This window comes from Amblyraja radiata, chromosome 46 (genome assembly GCF_010909765.2).
Source record: "Amblyraja radiata isolate CabotCenter1 chromosome 46, sAmbRad1.1.pri, whole genome shotgun sequence".
NCBI classification, from domain to species: Eukaryota; Metazoa; Chordata; class Chondrichthyes; order Rajiformes; family Rajidae; genus Amblyraja; species Amblyraja radiata.
The window spans coordinates 4,151,621-4,174,996 of NC_046001.1; the positions used below are offsets into that span (position 1 = coordinate 4,151,621).

The 23,376-nt window shown below is 45.2% G+C and overlaps 1 protein-coding gene and 1 non-coding gene across 2 annotated transcripts; one reads left to right on the forward strand and one right to left on the reverse strand.

Annotated features, from left to right (window-relative positions):
• Positions 1-1,030: 1,030 nt before the first annotated feature.
• LOC116968750 (natural resistance-associated macrophage protein 2-like) lies at positions 1,031-20,821 on the reverse strand. Its single transcript, XM_033015559.1, has 15 exons — positions 20,699-20,821; positions 19,461-19,580; positions 18,245-18,351; positions 13,704-13,774; positions 12,078-12,145; positions 9,966-10,121; positions 8,403-8,561; positions 7,811-7,897; positions 6,740-6,859; positions 5,771-5,920; positions 5,383-5,456; positions 4,436-4,589; positions 3,269-3,364; positions 1,988-1,998; positions 1,031-1,436 (listed from the first exon to the last, which is right to left on the reverse strand). Exons 1-15 carry the CDS (start codon positions 20,768-20,770, stop codon positions 1,031-1,033), a joined length of 1,851 nt encoding a protein of 616 aa, XP_032871450.1. The 5' UTR covers positions 20,771-20,821.
• On the forward strand, positions 11,464-11,535 carry trnag-gcc. Its single transcript has one exon. It is a non-coding gene; the product is annotated as a tRNA-Gly (tRNA).
• Positions 20,822-23,376: the final 2,555 nt, after the last annotated feature.

Sequence of the window (23,376 nt, forward strand, 5' to 3'; positions counted from 1 at the left end):
GGAATCGATCAAAGTGCTGTGATTTATTGCAAAAAACACTATAAACCTCTTGTATTGATGTAGTATAAGTCATGGGCAGCTCGTTCAAGTGCTACTTGGATTTGTTGGATTAATTCTGAAAATATTTGGAATAATCTATCCAGGTGTTTTTGCTGAACCTGGCCAAAAATCAATTTGGATTAATTAAACTAAATTTCATGATACAAGAGAGATTGCAGATGCTGGCTTCTGTTGAAAAAAAACATCTGGAAGAATTCAGATGGTCTAGCAGCATCTATATGTGTTTTCATTTCTTTGCTTCATTTTCACCAGCAGAAATGAGACTCAATATTGCATAGGAAATTAGAACGTTGATTATTCAACAATGGGAATCATTGGATACATCTTAAACATTTCATGTCACTATGATAAAACATTTTCTTTATGATGTCATGCATTGAGTTTTCCATTATATCTATACGGATGTTTAGCTCAGCAGACAGTTTGTCTGTCCTATATCCCATACCATCATCAAAAATAGCTTGGTAGCATCACCACTGACCAAGTTAACTGAGTCCATTGATACCAGACTGGGTCTGTGATCTTCACTGTATGACCTGATCTTCACTAGTCCATGGCCAGGGTAGGATGGTGGGAATGTCCCACACGAAAAGTCCCATCGAAGACCCCATCCATTGTATTGTGTGGAACCATCATTGTGCTAAATGAGGTAAACTCAGAACAGATCTGGCCGCTCCAAACTGAGCATCTGTGAGGCAGCAGAGGTGTTCACCACCACAATCTGCCACCTCACAACCCGTCAACCATTACCATCAGCCGGGAGATTGCCCCTGGTTCGGTGAAGAGTGCAGAAGGAGTGTCAGGAACAGCACCAGGAATACCTTAATATGATGATATGCCAGCCTTCTGAAGTTGCAATATAGGATGAGTTGTGAGCTAAACATCAAAAATAGCATGTAATAGACAGAGCTGAGTTACCTCACAACCAATTGACAGCATCATGAACACTGATTGGAAGGAATGCAGTGAATCATTGCTTCACCTGGAAAGACTGCTTTGGTCCATGGATGTTGGCACACAGAGGGGGGAGGGCGCTGATTCCTCGGTCCAGGAGATTGGAGCTGAGTTTGGATGGGATAATGGTGTTGAAGGTGGGGCTATGGCTGATAAATAGGAGTCCAATGTAAGAATACTTGTTGTCGAGGAGTTCCAGAGATGAGTGTAGGGCGAGGGAGATGGCGTCTGCTGCGGACCTGCTGCGATGGTCGATGAGACTGGAAACGTGTTGGCGGTCGGCGGGACCGTTAACCTGCCCGAAGATTCGATGGCACTGGTAACCGCCTGAAGGCTCATCGGTCGGCGGGAATGGGAACCCGCCCGAAATCTCGTCAGTCGGTGGGGCCGGTAACCTACTCGAAGGCTCGGCCGGGAGGGATCTGGAGATGTCGGACGCAAGGAGTGGGGCGGTGGGAAGCAAAGATTATAGAGGAGCTACTCTAGTATCTTTGGTGGGAAGGTGAACCAGGGTAATGCCTCCAGCGCATTCAAGGGACACAAAGATGGCTGGGTGAGGAAAGGAGAGGGACGTTGGTTCGTGGGAACTGCTCCAATACTCTGAGCACACGGGCCGACCGGACTTTGAATAATGGTGCCAAAAATGTGATATATGCAAAAAGGAATTTCACTGTGCATTTGCACATGTGACAAATAAAGCTCCATTGAACAATAGGGACTTGCAGTCTGGAGTCAGCAATTTTAGGAAAATATGGCAAAATTGGGAGTTGGAAAACATACAAGTTAGCTTCTGTTAAGAATATTCATTTATTTAATTTTAAAGATGTACACCTTGATATAATTGAGAATCATTTCAAAATACAAATTCAAATATTAACAAAATTATACCACGAGAAAGCGCACAAGTACCACCTACCCTTCTACTTGATGTGCTATTTATTCATTGTACAGACTGAAACATTGCACCACCTACTGGCAGTGAGTCTGCAGCCAAAAATAAATTTGTGAGAGGAAAAAGCTCAGGATCATCAGGTCTTTCAAGTCCCAAGTAGAATCAGCATCAGTGCAAGCCTTGGAATACATAGGGCAGCAAGGATGATTTCCAGAGGCAAATCCCAAGCACTGCATAACTTAGGACAACCACCACATTTGAAAGCAGCTCTGACACTTCCGTCTGTGTTGGCAACTCTGCTGTTGACAGAGGCCTGGTATTGTTAAGACAATGAGAAGGTGTTGCTGTCAGTCCAAGAATAGAGAAGGATTTACCTGCAAGCTCCATGGATAGATGCAGACAGACTAGTTGTTGAAGAAGTAAAATGACTTGATGATAACTTAAGTTAAAATATGTGACCATAATTCCACATATACATATCAAAAATGTAATGATACATAGTCAAATCAGGCTATCTTTACTTTAGTTATTGAAGATTTCAAATCAGATTAGGATGTTATTGAAAGGTCAGAAATATAAAGTAATTCTAAATACGTCCTAAAACGTCATCCATTCCTTCATTTCAGAGATCCAGAGATGCTGCCTGTCCTGCTGAGTTACTCCAGCATTTTGTGTCTATCGTTGGTGTAAACCAGCATCTGCAGTTTATTCTTACACATTATTCTAAATTAGACTTGGAAATTATACAGTTTATGATGCTCACCATTCCTACCCCTCACTGGGGTGTGCAGATCTCAAAATGTCACCACCAGCCTTATTTACAAGGGTGACATCCAATAAATAGTAAAATACATCAATCATCTATTCTTTTGGGTTGAAGTTGCCCATTTCCTAAGCCCATCCTCCCATAGGATGGTCCTCTGGTGCTCATCAAGAGGTGGTCATTACGCCACTAACTAGGTCATGACTGATCCCAGGGAAACACCACACCACGTTCATGTCTGCAGCTGTCCATTGACATCCCTGGACGTTGAGATTTCACTCCCTTCTGGACATTTATACAACCACTGGGAATGTGTGACATGCTGGCCCTGATGATTTAGTAGCGAGTTCCTGTTTGATGGGACTCAAAATATTTAGTATCAGACTTTGTCTATATTAACAATTGTTAGAGCATTATCTATGGAATGAAGCAGCTACACTGATTTATGACAAACATTTACATACATTAAATGGTCCAACTGAGTTCCATTTGAGGAATATTGTGTCAGAAGAGCAAGCAGTCTTCATTACTCTCTGATGAAATCTTCAGCGGACAGTACCCACATCTGCTGAACGGATCGACCCAATTCGATGAAATACCTGACTCTGATCTTCCACAATCATCATCTTGTTCACATTGACATCACGGTTGCAGTTCAAAAATGGGACACCCATTTTAACTAAACAAAACCAAATCTGCAAGGAGTCAGACAAAGGCCAGTCAGACCCAAAATAAATGGCTCACAACACTTGAAGTTTACAGAGCTGTTACAGAGAGTCATATATATTTTCAGGAGCTATTTGATGACACTATTAAACTATTCAAGGATAAATGAGGGAATTTATGCTTGGAGTCAGAGGATGAAGGCAAGATTTTAAATGAGTACTTTACATGTGTATTCATCAAGGAGAAGAACATGGACAGTGAGATCAGTGTGGAGAATACTAATATGCTTGGACAGTTTTGGATCAAGAAGGACGTGGTGTTGGGGCTCCTGAAGAGCATTAATGTGGATAAATCCACAGGGCCTAATGGGTTATTGAGAGAGGTTATTGAGAGAGGCAGGGAGGCGATTGCAGGGGCCTTGATGAAGATCTTTGAAACTTCTCTAGCCTCAGGTGATGTCCTGGAGGTCTGGGGTGCAGCTAAAGTTGTTCCTTTGTTAAAGAAGGGAAGTAGACAGAATCCAGGGAATTATAGGCTGGTGGGGCTCATGTCAATGGTTGGGAAGTTATTGGAGAGAATTCTTTGGGATAGGATTTACTTCCATTTGGAAGAGAATGGGCTAATCACCAGCATGGGTTTGTCTGCGGGAAGGTCGAGTCTTGCTAACTTGATCAAGTTTTTTGAAGAGGTGAAGATAGTGATCGATGAGGGTAGTACAATGGATATTGTTTACATGGATTTCAGTATTGCATTTGATAAAGTCCCCCATGGAAACCTGATCCAGGAGATTAAGATGCACGGGATTTATGGTGACTTGGTTGTATGGGTCCAGAACTACTGGGTTACTGATTGAAGACAGAGGGTTTTGGTGCAAGGATAGTATTGAGGCTGGAGGCCTGTAAGCAATGGTGTTCTGCATGGGATCTGTGCTAGGACCTGTGTTATTTGACATGCACGCACACACTATTTTTCTTGACCAAAGGCAGTAAATGGAAAAAGCAACAGGACAGAATGCCATATCATCGAACTGCAAAATATGCTGCTATGATATCAACAGGACTTACATTCTCAAGTGAAGGAAGGAATGTTCTCAAACTTACCAAGTATAACACAAAAGATAAATAGGCAACTGACACGATAGCTGCTCCAATGTAGAGTGCCAAGAACTTCAGATTTGAAACATAATCGATTACAAAATATATGTTAATGCAGCAGATGATCAGAATCATAATTCCGCCTAGAATCTTCCACACACTAGAAGAAAATATAAAGAATCCAGCAGACATTAGTGTAACACCATGCAGCTCTGTCAACACTGACTCAGACACACCATCTCTTTCTGTTGCATACAACAAGGTGGAGTGACGTGGTGCAATGTATGTGCCACTTTCTGACCAGGAGTAGCAAAGTTCTGCACCTGTGAAAATTGTGAAAAGATTCACAACATTGTCACCTTTGGCAAGGCGTTGAGTCTCTACGACAAGTCTCCCACAAACAGTTCATACTCCTTCCACAGTACAGTGGATAAAATTAGAGGGAGGGAAATGCTAACTTTCCCTCGCCACCCCATTGTTTCCCAGGACTACGTCATCGCACTCCTGGGTTTTTATAGTCTACCAGCCGAGGAGCACTGTTTGCTTTTGTACTTTGATGGTACATAGACAGCATTAGGACAGTGCTTAGTTTTGATACAGCCAATTAAATTTACCCCATTTTGATTTATTGCCAAATCATCCTCTAGTTCCTCACAATTCTTCATGTAATCTTTACTCAGAGAATGGTAGCTGTGTGGAATGAGCTTCCAGTGAAGGTGGTGGAGGCAGGTTCGTTTTTATCATTTAAAAATAAATTGGATAGTTATATGGATGGGAAAGGAATGGAGGGTTATGGTCTGAGCGCAAGTATATGGGACTAGGGGAGATTATGTGTTCGGCACGGACTAGAGGGGTCGAGATGGCCTGTTTCCGTGCTGTAATTGTTATATGGTTATATTATATGGTAATAGGCCAGATATACTAAGTGTGAGCTGGGGAGTCAGACTACTTACAGACCGTTGACGAAGTCATGCATCACGGAGCTCATACTGGTAAACGTCAATACTGGGAGCAATGCAAATGGCAGCTGGGGAGAGTGAAAGGTTAGTTGTTAGAACTGGATCTGGAGACTGCAGATCAATAACCAGAATTACATTGATATGATTGAAATAAATAACTGCCCTGGAAAGTCACCTTCCTCTCCACGAGTACAAATATTTGATGTTCAAAACTGAGCTTCTGAAAAAGTTGTACTCTGAACTACAAATTCTCGTCGGATAGACCACAGTAGATGCTCCACACTAGCTTTCTATTTGCCTGGAGGTGCATAGCACAGAATCTGCATGTGTAAAATGCCCCACCAGTGTAAAATTACAGTGCCATAGTAAAAAATATCCTCACCTGCAAACTCATCAGAACATTTAGCAAGTCATTCATTCCTGTCAATGTGTCCACATTCTGGAAAACAGCGACCAGCAAGGTGGGAGTGATTGCGATTGACCGGGTGAAGACCACACGAGCAAAGCGAGACCACTTGAGGTTCAAGAACCCCTGGGAAAGAGAAACAAGAGGTTGAGAATTTATCCAGTGTGTTTGCCTGCTTGCTATGACACTGGTTAGGGAAACAAAGATAAGCAGGCCTGCTCTGAGGTGCCAATTTATTTTTGACAAGGTATAGGAATTCTGTACTTCCAATGCAAGTGAGCAACTAAATTGTGTTCTGGTCCTCTTACTGTTTGTCCAGCTTGTGATCATTACTATCACTATTTCTGAAGAGTAGGTGTTATTGAAGTGTAGGCGCTATGTAATAGAAGGAAATTCAGGCAGTCACAGTAATGTGGAGATGACTAGATAATCTATTTGCTATGGCATTGACTGAGATGCTGAAGATAACTCCCTGCTCTCCTTTGAAGTTAACGTCTCATCCAAATAACAATGACAATCGCTGCTACGTCTGCTGTAACATTGGTACCAATGCCCTTCACCACCAATAAAGGGTGAAGCTTTTGTTTTGCAGTGACAGAGGCAAACTAAAGAAAGAAGTCTCACCATTGGATGTAGTTATTTTAGTTTGGTTTAGTTTAATTTAGAGATTCAGCGCAGAAACAGGCCCTTCGGCCCACCGAGTCCGCACGACCAGTGAATCCCGCACACTAAAACTATCCTACACACACTGGGACAATTTTACATTTATACCATGTCAATTAAACTACAAACCCACATGTCTTTGGAGTGACCAGACCACAGTGGGAGAGACCATAACTCAACCCACTGCACCCCATTAAGCCTTGTGTGGATGTAAAAGGATTTGAATTCAGTGCACATCAATGTTCTGTTATATTTGCATTTTAGAAAACAGTCAAAAATTACCTCCATGACAAACTGTCCAGTGTATGTCCCTGACATGGTTGAACTCTGACCTGCAGCCAGAATACCAATGGCCCAGATGTAGAGAGCAGCAGCACCAAAATAGCAGCCCAGCACCACACCCTGAGATCAAGAGAAAAGGATGGTTATCTGAGGTGGAGCTAAATTCCTGACCTTTGTAATTTTTTGTTTCCTGAAGTTCAGGGCATAACAGGGAGGATGTTTCCCCTGGCTGTAGGGTCTAGGTGGCACAGTCTCAGAAGAAGGAGATGTTTAGAACTGAGATGAGGGAAAACTGCACCCAGAGGTTGATGAATCTCTGGAATCCCCAACTCTCGAGGCTCATTCGAAACAGAGACTGGTAGGGTGCTAGAGGAATCACGACATGGGAATAGGGCAGAAAGGTCAGAGAATCATACAGCACGGAAACAGGTTCTTCAGCCCAACTCATCAATGCTGACCAAGATACCCCACCACCGGCCCAAACCTTCAAGTCCTGGCAACATCCTTGCAAATCTTATCTGCGCTCTTTCCAGCTTAATGGCGTACTTCCTATAGCAGATTGACCAAAACTGAACACAATATTCCAAATGCGGCCTCATCGCCGTCCTGTACAACTGTAACATAGTACTGAGATAGATCAGCCGTGACCTTGTTGAATGGGGGAGCAGGTTCAAAAGTCACTGATAATGGCTGCAATCATGGACCACTCTGGGTTAAATCTGCGTACCATTAGTTTTATTAGAGCTCTGAAAGCAAATTCTTGCACCATTCCCACATCCTTCATAGATCTGTTTAGACTAGCAATGACCCAGAAAATGGTTCAGGGGTAAAAAAAAAAAAGGCGATACAGGCACAGTGTAACACAGACATGTCCGACTCGTAAAGATAAAACTCCGGAAGATTTGTAGAAACCCTTTTGAGCTCAAAGAGTTACCAAGGGTTATGTAATAAACCCATTAAAATCCATATATCTGTACAGAACTGTACCAAATTGTAAAGAATTGCACTGACCAAAAAAAAGTGTTGAGACCTGTTGACGAATACGATTCTCTTTTGTTCGGGTGCACTTACCCCTTTGTAAATATCGACACTCAGAGTCTGGTTATTGACTGGGAAGAGATCAGCATGTGGACTACTGCTGTTTGCGCACACCTCGTGCTGCAAGAGAAAATAAAATAGTCCTGAACTACCATCTACTCATTGGTGACCCTCGGACCGTCTTTGATCGGACTTTACTGGCTTTATCTTGCACTAAACATTATTCACGTTATTCATTGGTGGACCTGTTTAGGAATCTGAAAAGCATGACCACCAGGTTTAAGAATACAGTAGCTTTGTCACATCAACCAACAGTTCTCGATCACTGCACAACGATCAACTATGGACTGCCTTGGGCTGCACTACGAGCTTTGGGCTTTTTTTGCATTAGTTCTGGGATTGTTAATTGATTGATTTTTTTGTTTATTGTATGTTATTTGTGTGTTAGTGTTTACGGACCTGTAAGAATTTCATTGTTGTATTGTTGCTGCATATGACAATTAAACATTCTTGACTCTTGGCTGCCCAGTCACAAACCTGCAGAAACTATAGTGCCAGTGTGCAAAGACTGGGAGCTGGTACATCCGAGTATTGCTGATTGGAGTGAACTCACTCCCACACTCACCACTTGCTCGTTGGTCTTGTTGTAAAAAGCTTCCGCAAACACCGTGACCACAAAGACGTTGATGAGGAAGGACAAAAACAAAGCTACGCAGGCTTCGATGAAGAAGTAACGATTGGCTTCATTCACTTCCTTCTTATTTGCTCGATTCACATCTCTGGACTGAGAGAGGAGAGGCTGTATTAGCTCCAGTTAATCCCACAGTTACACGACCCTCCCCACTTTTGCCCCCTTCAGCGTGTGACCTGAGCACAAAGCTTCAGAAAGAAACAACTTGAAGTGCAAACGGACTTTTGTTTTGGCAGTTGGACAATGGGAGAAAAGCAAGTTCCCACAAATAGGAAATGGGAGATTAAGCTCCCATTCTTTGCCTCAGTTGGCGGCGGAGGCTGCATCATTAGAAGCATTTACAGTGGATAAATATTTGAAAGATCAAGGAATTGAAAGATTTGGAGAACTGGCACAGGAGTTAAGGCCACGCTGACATTGAATGGTGAGGCAGGCTTGTTCCTACTCCCATTTTCAAGTGTTTTTTGTGTAATCGCTTTGAATTGTATTTCCTCGGACTAGTGAGGGATACCAATCAGGACATTCCCTGCTGGAAGTGCTAGCAAGGCTCCTGTGAGAGCTGTGAGCCATTTTATTTATTTGTTCTGATGGAGCAAGGTTTGGATATCAGGTCAGCTAGCAGCTGAAAACTGGCAGGGTCAGGCAATCATTCCGTAAATGACCCTTGCTTGATATTGCTGAGTCAGATCAGTTCTGGAGCTAAAAGAACACAAAGTTCTGGAGTAACTCAACGGGTCTGGCATCTCTGGAGAACATGGATAGGTGACAGCACGGTGGCGTAGCGGTGGAGTTGCTGCCTCACAGCAACCAAAACCCTGGTTTGATCCTGACTATGGGTGCTGTCTGTACGGAGTTTGTACATTCTCCCCGTGACCTGTGTGGGTTCTCTCCGGGTGCTCCGGTTTCCTCCCAAACTCTAAAGACATACAGGTTTGTAGGTTAATTGGCTTTGGTAAAAATTGTAAATTGTCCCTTGTGTGTGTAGGGTAGTATTAGTGTGCGGGGATCGCTAGTCGGCGTGGACTCGGTGGGCCAATGACCACTGATGCTGCCGTATTCTCAGTGAGCCTAGACCAGTAGCTTTTAAACAAGTCCCAGAAGTTACAATTCCCCCAAGGCTGAAATTGAGACCAATAAGAGTCATTCACACTTCCAATGCGTGAGAATATGTCTCAGTTGAAACCAGCCCAAGATTATGTTTAAAACAAGGGAATGTGCAACAAAAGTTACCCATTAATGCTCTAAAATCACTTGGAAGATAGATGTAAATCAGCATCAATGTTATAGACACAAGATGCTGGAGAAGCTCAGTGGGTCAGGCAGCATAGATACAAAATTCTGGAGTAACTCAGCAGGTCAGGCAGCATCTCCGGTTAGAAGGAATGGGTGACATTTTGGGTTGAGACCTTTCTTCAGCATCAATGTTATGTTCAGACACATCAGTTTCTATGTTTGTATAACACTGCTCCATGTTCACTGGCAAAGTTGAGTACTTACTCTGACCAGCGCTGAGTACAGGTAGATGTTGTGGGGCATGATCACAGCGCCAACTATGCCAACCGCCTGCTGAAGCTGTTCGCTTCCACAGCCATCACAGCTGGGCACAAACATCCCCCTCAGTAGCTGCAACTGGTCAGGCTTTACAGTCACGTACTGTGGGCAAAGAACACAGGGACACAGTCTGTGAGACAACTAATGGTACGGCTTGAGACACGAAAGAGCGGCAAATGAACATCAAAAGACTTTGTGCACTGCATTCAATGCTCACAGTGTGGTCTCCTCCACACCATTGAAAGCGAATACAGATTGTGGAGAGAGCCTGTGATTAGTCTGAAAGAGTGACCCTGAACCTCTGTTGCTGCCACTTTAATTCCCTGTCCCACTATCTATCTGTGGCCTCCTGCACTGTTCCAGTGGGGGCCAATGCAAGCTAGAGGAACAGCATCTTTTCATTCCGTTTTTCACTCTCCTTTCATGCAGTCTGACCAGCGGAAAATGTCCCACGACCCTGCTATTAACACATAACGCAAACAAAGAAGTGTAAGCAGATGCTAGCTGCCCCCATTGATCCATTTTGACTTTAAAAACATTTTGGACATAGAAATGCATCGCGGAAACAGGCCCTTCGGCCCACCACGTCTGCGCCGACCAGCGATCCCCCCCATATACTAGCACTATCCTCTCCTCAAGTAACAATTTACAATTTTACCAAAGCCAATTGACCTACAAACCTGTACGTCTTTGGCATACTGGGCTAGTCTAATTGCTTGCATTAGGCCCATATCACTGCATTCATATATCTATCCAAATGTACAAAAGTGGATTTTCTCTGGATGCTCCCATTTCTATCCACACTCCAAAGACATACAAGTTTCTAGGTTAATTGACTTCATTAAGTTGTAAAATTGTCCCTATTGTGTGAGGGAAAATTGTCCCTCGGTGGGCCGAAGGGTCTGTTTCTGCGCTGTATTCTTGGTTTCTTGGTCCTCCAAAATATTCCAAATGGAATTTAAACTGGAGGTGGTTGTATCTCTAAAGTCTAAAGTCTTTTGAAAGTTCTAATTATATTCGCCTCTACAGGTTCCTCTGGCAACTCATTCCAGATACAGACTAACCTCTGAGTGAAAAAGTTGCCCCTGAGATCCCTCTCATATCTCTCCCCTCTCACCTTAATCCTATGCCTGAAACCAAAAAGCTACAATTCAATAAGATTCAGAAATATTATGAAAAGAAATGCAAAAAAATAAAAGCCCAAGCCCGAAAACACGGTTCAATTCCTTGTCCCAACCTCTGCCACCAAAGACAAGGGAACACCACCACCTGCAGGTTCCCCTGAGAGTTGCATATCATCCTGACCTGGAAAGGCATCACCCGTTCCTTCATCCTCACTGGGTCTAAACTCTCTAACTCCCTCCCCAGTCGCACCGTGTGACTACCTTTACCAGAAGGACCGCAGCGATTCAAGATCACCCCCACCATCTCATTGGTAATAGCGGCATCGGTGGTTCAGTGGTAGAATTCTCGCCTGCCACGTGGGAGGGCCCGGGATCGATTCCCGGCCGATGCATCGTTTTACACCTCAGCAAAAAAAAAACGTTATTGATTTCCGATTGACTTATTTACTTTGCAACCTGTATTTGATGATAGAAAGTTCATGGCAGCACGGTGGCACAGCGGTAGAGTTGCTGCCTTACAGCGTTTGCAGTGCCGGAGACTCGTGCTCGATCTCTACTACGGGTGCTATCTGCATGGAGTTTGTACGTTCTCCCCGTGACCTGCGTGGGTTTTCTCCGGGATCTCTGATTTCCTCCCACCCTTTAAAGATGTGCAGGTTTGTAAACTAATTGGCTTGGAGTAAATGTAAAAAATGTCCCTAGTGTGTGTAGGGTAGTGTTAATGTGCGGGGATCGCTGGTCAGTGTGGACATGGTGGGCCGAAGGGTCTGTTTCCGCTTTGTATCTCTAAACTAAACTAAATTGGGGATGAGTGATAGATGCTGATCTTGCCGGTGATGCTCATATCCCAGAAAAAATAAAAATAGTGAAGCAACCACAGGGATATAAATTTTAACAAATTCAGAGCAAAGAAACCAATTTTGCCTTATCTTACCTCATAACCAAAGGTGCCAACCATAACGGCGATGAGAAACCCAAACAAAGCTTCCAGCTTTCTCAGACCTACGGAGAAATAAAGCAGCTGTTACACTGTGATCAGGATAAGAGGACTGCACAGATCTGAATAAGGATAATGTATACTGTTTGACCATTATCAAGACAATGGTCAATGAGATGAAAGATGGACACAAAGCGCAGGAGTAACTCAGCAGTTCAGGCAGCATCTATGGAGAACATGGATAGGCGACGTTTTAGGTCAAGACTGTTCTGTTGAGATAAACGTTGGTTCTGGCTCATTTTAAGCCAACACAGTTTAAAGTGTCTCATCTGGGAGGTGTGAGTGCACATATATCCGTGCTTCTTTACAGAATTATGGAGCTATGCATCACGGAAGCAATCTCTTGACTCTGCCTTCACCGCCCCATCTCTCTGAGACGTGTTCTGTCAAGATTTCAAAGGGTCCTTTGCAGACGACACCACCGTAGTGGGCCGAATATCAAATAATGATGAGGCGGAGTGCAGAGAGGAGATTGAGAACCCCGTAACCTGGTGCCAAAACACGAACCTCTCCCTCAATGTCAGCAAGACAAAGGAGATTGTGATTGACTTCAGGAAGCAAGCACGTCCCGGTATACATCGATGGCTCCTGCACTCGCCTAGTGTAGAACATGGGAGTGAAGAGGTCGGGACCCTTCTTCAAACTCAAGCATCTGCAGTTCCTCGTGTTTACTCCTTGTTTTCTCTCACTCTCTTTCTCTCTCCATCTATCGCTCTTTCACTCATTCTCTCTCAGAAACACTCTCACTCTCCTTCTCCCCTCTCTCTCCCCCCACAGATGCTGCCTGACCTGCTGAGTGCTTCCACCATTTTTCTGTTATTATTTTATATTGCAGAGCTTGTAGCATTACAAGCAGGTTTTAGCGCATTGTTTGAGTCATAATGTGAGAAGAATGACACACTGCTGAGATGCTGCATAGGCTGGGGAACTTTTGCCAATGTTTCCACAAGCCCACGGTTCATCTTTCTTTCGTAGTTGATCAGGTGAGGTCCGCTCTGCAGTTGGTTGTGTCGAAGTCACATGCAGTGACGGATGAGAACCATTCACGACTGGAGCTCAATGTCATTCCCGGGGTTCATCTTTTGCTTTAACTGGCTGCACCCCATTTTCATCCATTCTTTGACCTAAACAATCCACTATCTTCTCCATGGGGCGGCACGGTGGCGCAGCGGTAGGGTTGTTACCTTACAATGCCAGAGACCTGGGTTCAATCCTGACTCCAGGTGCTGTCTATGCAGAGTTTGCACGTTCTCTCTGTGACCGCATGGGTTTCCTCCGGGTGCTCCGGTTTCCTCCCTCATCCCAAAAACGTGCGGGTTTGTAGATTGACCGGTAATTTCCATTGAAGTCCATTGTAGAGTGCGCAGAGCAACAGAGCAGAACTCAAATACTACGTGCGTAATTTATTCAGGGACTGCCTCTGGAACCTTTTATCCACACTGTTATCGCCCAGAAAGCAGTTAATCACATGACAAAGTCCTTAAAGCAATAATTGTTCAACACCAAAATCACATACACTGCAAACACCTTTTGGTAAACTCATACGAATAATATCAAACTTACCATATTTATCCAAGAAGAGGAATAAAAACGTGTCTGCAATAGTAATAATTACTCCGCCCCAGAGGGGAATCCTAAACACAGAGAGAGCAGGTGGTTAGTCGAACTGTCCAACCCTCTATGGCTCAGGACACTGACCTCCACCAATACTGGGACAAGATCAGCTGCAAAGTGTAACTTTGCAAGAAGTCAAAGCTTCAAGCACAGTTACCGCAGATGCCATTCGGTTTTAGTGTGGCAATCAGAATCTGTGGTACATGACCATGAAAGACACAAAGTGCTGGAGTAACTCAGCGGGTCAGGCAGCATATCTGGACAACATGGATAGGTGACGCTTCGTGTCGCGACCCTTCTTCAGCAAGTTTCCTCTCCACCCCCACTACAATCAGTCTGAAGAAGGGTCCTGACTCGAAACGTCCTATCCATGTTCTCCAGGGGGGGGGGGGGGGCGGGGGGACGGAGTTTTTGCGTTAGCCCGGGGACCGCGTGGGTTTTCTCCGGGTGCTCCGGTTTCCTGCCACATTCCAAAGACGTATAAGTTTGAAGGTTAATTGGCTTTGGTAAAATTGTAAATTGTCCCTAGTGTGTGTAGGATGGTGCTTGTGTGTGGGGATCGCTAGTCAGCGTGGACTCAGTGAGCCGAAGGGCCTGTTTCCGCATTGTATCCCAAAACTAAAACTAAACTAAAGATAGACACAAAATGCTGGAGTAACGTAGCGGGACAGGCAGCATCTCTGGAGCCGAAATGTCACCCATTCCTTGTCTCCAGAGATGCTGCCTGTCCCACTGAGTTACTGCAGCGTTTTGTGTCTATCTTTGGCATCTGCAGTTCACTCCTAAACTAAACTAAACACTTTGCCGGCCCGCGGCCAACTTCTACCGCGGGCCCGGCATGGACTTACCATCACCCCTGGAGGGGAGCTTCGACCGCCGGCCCTGCAGTCTACGGTGCTTCTGGCTGCGGCGGAGACTTTAAATCTCGACCGCCGGCCTGCGGCCTACACCAACTTAAAGCCGCGGTCTCCGGTGAGGAAGAGCCGATCCTGGACTGACTCTGGACTCTGTTCCGGTCCACGGGGGGGAAATGGAGGAGGACTGGCCAAATTTTGTGCCTTCCACCACAGTGATGAATGCTGTGGTGGATGTTTGTGTTGCATTTTTGTTGTGGTTGTGTGTTCTTTGTTATTGTGCTGCTGCTGACGACCCAAATTCCACCGACCCTGGTTGTGTGGCAAATAAATTCTATCTATCTATCATTGTGTCCTTGATGGTAAGGCAGCATCTGCAGTTCCTTGTGTGCCCACCATCACAACATTTGCAGCATTGGAGGAAACTAATGCAAGATTCACATTGCACAGAAACCATCCTCTGCTTCAATTAACATGTCAAATATATGAACCAGAGACTGTATGACTGAGGCAGTCAGTGTGTGTAACTGTGGGAGATCACTGGGAGATGACGTGGCAGAGTTTATTAGTGTATTAGTGTGGGAGATTATCGAGAAACTTGCTAAGAGTGTTTCAGAGTGTTGTTTGCAAGTCTATTGCAATGTGAGACTATTTGAGACTGCATTGCTGCGAGACTTTTGGTGCAAGACTGCACTGCTACACGACTATTGTGCAGCTATCATTCCAAAACTACCGTGAAAAATGCATTGATATGAAATTATTGCTGTGAAGATATTGCTGCGAGATTATTAGTGCAAGATAATATTACTGAGATAATGCACTGCTGCTCGGCTATCAGAGCAAGGTTGCATTGCTTTAAGACTATTGCTGCAATCCTCATTGATTTAAGCTTGTATTGCGGTGTCTGTTGCTGCAAAACTAGATTACTAGTCTGAAGGAGGTTCCCCGCTGGAAACACCACCTATCCATGTTCTCCAGGGATGCTGCCTGACCTGCTGAGTTACTCCAGCACTTTGTATCTTACCTGTAAACCAGCATCTGCAGTTGCTTGTTTTTAGATAACTACAGTCCTGCATTGCTGTGAAGCTGCATTGTTGTAAGAATATTGCTTTGAAATGCCATTGTTTCATGGCTACATTTCTGCAAGGATTGACTGCTTTGCTATAAGACAACACTGTTATGAGATTGCATTACAGTGAGACTATTGCTGCAAAATTGTGTTGCTGGCAGACTGTTTCTACAAGATTGCATTATTATTACTGCATGGCTGTACTGCTGCAAAAAATGCATGAGACTACATTGATGCAATGCTAAATTGCTGCAAGAATATTGTAGCAAGGCTTCATTGCTGCAAGACTATTGCCCCATGGCAGTGCGTAAGACTATTGTTGCAATACTGAATTGGCGCAGGTGCATAATAACAAGCTGCTCTGTTGCTAGATTATTACTGCATTGATCTCAGAATGTATAGTGATAGCTGCAAAACTGCATTGCTCTGTGACTATAGCGCTGCAGGAGTACTACTGAGAGATTGCATTGTCAGGAGAACATTATGACTGCAAGATGGCGCTGTTGACTGCATTACTGCAAAAAGATTGCTGCATGGCAATTGTGCGAGTGGATTGCTGCAATATAGCGAGTCTGTGTCCTGTCGAGACATCATTAATGTGGCAGCAAAACTGGGAAGATTGAATTATGAGTAAATTTTTTATTGCGAGACGCATTTGCAGGGAACTCGTAATGCAATTGAAATACAGGGCAGGCCCAGTGGCACAGCTAGTAAAGCTGCTGCCTCACAGCACCAGTAAGCCGGCTTCAAGCTGCTATCTACCTCACGGGAGACTCTTGGACAATCTTTCATCGGACTTTACTGGACTTTATCTTGCACTGAACGTTATTCCCTTTATCATATATCTGTACACTGCGGACAGCTTGATCGTAAACATGCATAGCTATACCACTGACTGGGAAGCACGCAACAAAATCTTTTCACTGTACCGGTACAAGTGATAAGAAACTAAACTAAACTAAATTAAATAAATACGATCCTGACTTTGGGTGCTGTCTGAGTGTACATTCTGCCTGTGACCGTGTGGGTTTCCTCCAGGTGCTCCAGTTTCCTCCCACATCCCAGAGACGTGCAGAATTGTAAGTTAATTGGCTTCTGAAAACGGCCCGAGTGTGTGGGTGAGGGGTAGAATCTAGGGGGGGGGGGGGGGCGGTTGATGGAAATCTGGAGAGAATAAAATAAAAGATTAATACTGGATTGGTGTAAATGTGTAGTCGATAGTCAACGTGGACTCCGTGGGCTGAAGGGCCTGTTTCCCTGCTGTATCTCTCTGTGACTCCATAATCTATAACAATGGGACAATCACAGGGAGAAATGCATTGTTAAGCAAAATGGATGAGAGTCCACCACTGACTGGGTCTATCAAGGGTAAAAATACTTTTACTGGGGGTGACTATTATTCGGGAAGAATCCACATTTATCAACTGCCAATGAATCCAGAGTCTTGTAACTGAGGTAGAATCTGGTCCAGTGGGACGGTCTGTAACTGGGGAACAGTGGGAGTCATTGTACGGCTGGAGAGAGTTGGTTAATGAGGGGGAATTATACACGGTGGGCTAATTTACTACTGTGGACAGCATATTACAATGGCAGCCTACAGTGGAGACTGTATTGCTGGGAGAGTGTACATGCGTTAGGACAACCTGCCATCTTTGTCTGTCTTTCCCAGATACTGAACCCTAATGCTGCCTGGGGTAATGTCATGTTCTTTCATGAATCTATTGCCCACTTTAGTGAACAAGTGGAAACGCTTTGTAGAAATCACCCTCCCATGTATCGAAACATTATAAATGGCTCGAATGTAATCATGTATTGTCTCTCTGCTGACTGGGTAGCATGCAACAAAAGCTTTTCACTGTATCTTGGTACATGTGACAATAAACTAAACTGAATGTTTAAGAAGGAACTGCAGATGCTGGAAAATCAAAGGTAGACAAAAATGCTGGAGAAACTCAGCGGGTGAGGCAGCATATATGGAGCGAAGGAATAGGTGACGATTCGGGTCGAAACCCTTCTTCTGAAGAAGAGTCTCGACACGAAACGTCGCCTATTTACTTCGCTCCATAGATGCTGCCTCACCCGCTGAATTTCTCCAGCATTTTTGTCTACCATAAACTAAACTGAAACAGCTTGTCATCTATTCCTGAGTTACTCCAGCATTTTGTGTCAATCTTCGGTGTAGACCAGCATCTGCAGTTCCTTCCTACACTACGTTAAACTTTAGTCTTTAGAGATACAGTGTGGAAACAGGCCCTTCGGCCAACCGAGTCCACGCAGACCATCGATTAACCCGTACACTAGCACTATCCTACACACTAGAGACAATTTACAATTTTTTTAACCAAAGCCAATTAACCTACAAACCTATATGTCTTTGGGATGTGGATGGAAACCAGAGTACCCGGAAGAAACCCACATAGTCACAGGGAGAAGGTACAAACTCCGTACAGACAGCACCCGTAGTCAGAATTGAACCCGGGTCTCTGCCACTGTGAGACAGTAACTCTACCACTGTGCAGCACCAAGGGAAATGCAGTCCAAGTGAACCTGAAGAGGCTGTACTCTACCTTCCAACAGACAGCAGGTTCAGAGCGATGGCCGATCCGATCACCTCCTGCATGTCCGAACCGATGATCGCCATTTCCACCATCAGCCATAACGCAATCCGAGGGAACTGGAATATTAACAAGATGACAAGCATTAGTCCCGAGCCAGCATTATCTGATCTGCCTGATGTTCTGATACAGATGAGTGAACCTCTCAAGGGAAGGACACCAAAGATCACAGCCTCAGCACAATCAGGGTGAATTCAAACCTCCCAAAGTGGACCTTAAACAAGGAAGGTCCAAGACCCATGGTGCTGGTTCAGAGAAGAATTTCAACCAATAATCCTCATTTATCTCTTTCATTTTCTGAACAAAGATAACTTACTCTCTGTATATTTACTCTATCCAGGCAACTTATTTCCCCCAGTTGTTTCTTGAAGCACGTCCAGTGAAAGACCTGGAGAGAGTGAATGTGGAAAGGCTGTTTCCACTGGTGCGCGAGTCTAGGATCAGAGGCCACAGCTTTAGAATAAAAGGGTGGGACCTTTAGAAAGGAGATGAGAAGACAATAGACAATAGGTGCAGGAGCCCTTCGAGCCAGCACCGCCATTCAATGTGATCATGGCTGATCATCCCCAATCAGTAGCCGGTTCCTGCCTTCTCCCCATATCCCCTGACTCCGCTATCTTTAAGAGCCCTATCTAGCTCTCTCTTGAAAGTATCAAGAGAACCGGCCTCCACCGCCCTCTGAGGCAGAGAATTCCACAGACTCACAACTCTCTGTGTGAAAAAGTGTTTCCTCGTCTCCGTTCTAAATGGCTTACCCCTTATTCTTAAACTGTGTGTGACCCCTGGTTCTGGACTCCCCCAACATCGGAGAAGTAATTTATTTAGTGAGAGGGTGGTGAATCTGAGGAATTCATTGCCACAGAAGGCTGTGGAGGCCAAGTCAATGGATATTTTTAAGGTGGAGATTGACTGATTCGTGTTTAGTACGGGTGTCAGGGATTATGGGCAGAAGGCAGGAGAATGGGGTTGAGAGGGAAAGACAGATAGCCATGATTGAATGGCAGAGTAGAGTTGATGGGCCGAATGATCTAATTCTGCTCATATCACTTATGAACGTATGAAGCACCTGCACCCACCAGTTATAACATCTCTACCTCCTTAATACAGATGGAAGTGGATGTAAAGTATATGAACCTTTGATGGAGAAGTTTTAAACTATGGCACGCACCTTAGGATAATGCCTGCGACAGACCTCAGCCAACTGCATGCCACTTACAACTCCTAAGCGTGCTGACATTCTCTGTAACATGAGGCCCATGATGGTGGCTAACAGCAAAACCCAGAGGATCTGAAATAAAATCACAGAGAAAAAGAGAGTCAAATCCAGCAGGTTTAGTTTTAGTTTAGAGGTACAGCGCGGGTACAGGCCCCTTTGGCCCACTGAGTCCACACCGTCCAACGATCACCCTCACACTAGTTGTATTCTACACGCTAGGGGGCAATTTACAGAGGGCCAAGTAACCTACAAACCCGCACGACTTTGGAGTGTGAGAGGAAACCGGAGCACCCGGAGAAAACCCACGCGGTCATGGGGAGAACGTGCAAACTACACACACACAGACAGCACACGAGGTCAGGATCAAACCCCGATCCCTGGCGCTGCGAGGCAGCAGCTCTACCCGCTGCACCACTGTGCCCAAACTTTGTCCACAACCCGAAATATGAGTTTGTGTCTCACTCTTGCTATTAACCCTTGGATTCCTTGAAGAATACAAAATTAGAAGGCAACTGGAGGAGATAAGACTCCATGCCAGAGGTATCCAAGACCAGAGGCCTTGGGTTTAGGGTGGGAGGTTTAGAGGGGATGTAAGGGAGAAGTTTTCCCCCAGAGGGTGGTTGGAACCTGGAACACACTGCCTGAGAGGGTGGTGGAGGCAGAGACTCTCACAACATTCGAGAAGCTCTTGAATTGCCAAGGCGGACAAAACTAAGGCTGAGTGTTGGAAAATAGGGATAGTATGGATAGATACTTGTGTGGGAAGGAACTGCAGATGCTGGTTTACACTGAATATAGACACAAAAAGCTGGAGTAACTCAACATGTCAGCATCTCTGGAGAATAGGAATGGGTGACGTTTCGGGTTGAGACCCTTCGTCAGATAGGTACTTGATGGTTAACATTGATATGGGAGCTGAAGAGCCTGTTTCTCTGCCCTATGACTCTTTGATCATGTATTGGCTTTATCTGTGTTCCTGGGAATGTGGCTGGCCGTTGATCAACCTTTTCTAATATTAATGCTCAAATCTACTTTGCTCAGAAGCTTAGGTAGAATTCCTAGTGTTGTACAGGCTTTGATCTTTGGTGGAACTTTAAGATTGGATGAGTTTGATTTTGTACACGCAACAATGGATCAGCGGAAAGTATTAACACGGCTGGGAGATTTTTGAAAAGGAGTGAAGGACGTACCTTAAACCCGGCCACAGCTCCAGACTGTAGGTCCGATTCAATGTTTCCCGGGTCCAGATAAGCAATACTCATGAGAAACCCAGGTCCTGTAAAAGCCCAGAGCTTCCGAAAACTGAACCGAGTCTGCAGGCACAAACAGAGCAGTGTTAGACAATAGACAATAGGTGCAGGAGTAGGCCATTCGGCCCTTCGAGCCAGCACCGCCATTCAATGTGATGATGGCTGATCATCCCCAATCAGTACCCCGTTCCTGCCTTCTCCCCATATCCCCTGACTCCGTTATCTTTAAGAGCCCTATCTAGCTCTCTCTTGAAAGTATCCAGAGAATTGGCCTCCACCGCCTTCTGAGGCAGAGAATTCCACAGATTCACAACTATCTGGGTGAAAAGGTTTTTCCTCATCTCCGTTCTAAATGGCCGACCCCTTATTCTTAAACACCAGAAAGCTGAACTTCAAGCATATTTAGTGACATCTGAGCTGTGAGAGAGAAAGAGAGAGAGAGGAGGAAAGGGGGAAGGAAATGAGGGAGAGGGAGAAAACAGAGGAAGTGAGAGAATGAAAAAGGAAGCAGAACAAGAGAGAAGAAAGAAAGAAAGAAAGAAAGAAAGAAAGAAAGAAAGAGAGAAATAGAGAAAGAGAGAGAGAGAGAAAGAGAGAAAGAGAGAGAGTGAGAGGAAGAAGACGAGAGATGATGAGATGGAGAGAGAGAGAGATGATGAAGAGAAGAGAGACGAGAGAGAGAGAGAGAGAGATGAGCGAGAGAGAGAGAGAGAGAGAGAGAGAGAGAGAGAAGAGAGATGAGATGAGAGAGAGAGAGAGAGAGAGAGACGAGAGAGAGATGAGAGAGAGAGAAGAGAGAGAGAGAGAGAGTGGAGACTGAGAGAGAGATGGAGAGAGAGAGAGAGAGAGAAAGAGGTAGGGAGGAAGAGAGAGAATGGAGAAAGAGAAAGAGAGTGGAGGGAGAGAGAGGTGGGGGGGAAGAGAGAGAAAGACAGACAAAGAGAGGGAGCATGGAGAGTGAAAGAGAGAGTGGGGAGGGAGAAAGAAAGAGGGGAAGCGGATCGAGGCAAAGAGAAAGGTACGGAAAGAGAGGGAGATGAGTGAGGGAGTGTGAGGGATCAGTGTATGGATCTGCCGGCCATGGCTGGTGTGCAGGCTGGAGTTGGGATAGTCAGAGGCAGAGGAAGCACACAGAGACATTTTAAACAGCTTTTGCTGGAGGTAAAGATCTGAGGAAGAGATTTTATCTTTGGAGAAGAGGGGAATCCTTTGTATTGTAAGGAGGCTGGATATGGGAAGAACATTCGGTGAAGCAGAAAGGCTGCAATATAGGAGGGGTGGGATTGCCTGGGAGACATTTGAATCTGGTTTAGTTTAGTTTAGTTTAGAGAGAGCATGGAAACGCCCTTCGGCCCACCGAGTCCGCGTCGACCAGCGATCCACGCACACTAACACTATCCTACATACTCGGGACAATTTACAATTTTTACCAAAGCCAATTAACCTACAAACCTGTCCATCTTTGGAGTGTGTTTGTTGGAAACTGGAGCATCTGGGGAAAACCCATTTATTTTCCTCCCTATCCTAAATTGCCTTCCCCTTGAGTCAGTTGGAAGCATTGATAGGGAATTCAGTCAGAACCCCTTCTCTAGGATGAAAATGTCAAATGTCGGCATGGGCAAGTTGGGCCAAAGGACCTGTTTCCATACTGCATGACGCTAAGACTCTATAACCACAGGGCACAGCTTTAAGGTGAGAGAGGCAAAGTTTAAAGGAGATGTGTGGGGCAATTTTCTTTTACACATAGGGTGGTGGGTGCCTGGAATGTGCCAGGGGTGGTGCTGGAGGCCGATACAATAGTGGTGTTTAAGATGCTTTTAGACAGGCACCTGGATATGCAGGGAATGGAGGGATGTGGATCACGATCGGGCAGAGGAGATTAGTTTAACTTGGCATCGTGTTCGGCACGGACATTGTGGGCCGAAGGGCCTGTCTCCACGCTGTGTGACTGTCACTTCATATAACGCATAGCAGCGAAGGCGCTGGTGCCAAACTGTAACGGCCCTTATGTTCCTTTGGATCGATCAGTGACGTGGAGAGGGGGGACGTGCTGCATGGGCAACAGCCTGTCCTCCATATGACATCGCCCAGGCTTGCATCCGACCACACATCACCTGCAAACTAGGATGCCTCGCCCATGGTCAGTCACGACCGAAGGGGGCCTACTACTACTAGCAGGAGGTGTAAGAGAGGTTTTGCTCTCCCCTGGTTTAGTGATCATTTGGTTAGTCTGCGATCTCGTGGAGTGAGCCTAGCTGCCTGTAGGGTAGAAGGAGCTGTTCAACCAGCGGCTTCACCCGAATGACTACGGGTTGAGACTCTGTCCCTGATCCGAATGACGTCTCTGATGTACAAACTCACCGTGTGGCTGTCAGGAATGTGGATTTTTTTCTCCACCTCGTTATGGAAGGTTATTTCCATGGGAGCAAACAATCGCGGCCGACTGACGTTGCTGCGGGTCGTGTCGATCATTTTGCTGGGCTTGTCTGAAAACACAGATAGACCTCAACTTAGACAAAGCCATACCAGGCCAGTCCGGATCCACTCTTCCACATCTGAAGTCTGAAGAAGGGACTCGACCCGAAAAGCCACCCATTCCTTCTCACCAGAGATGCTGC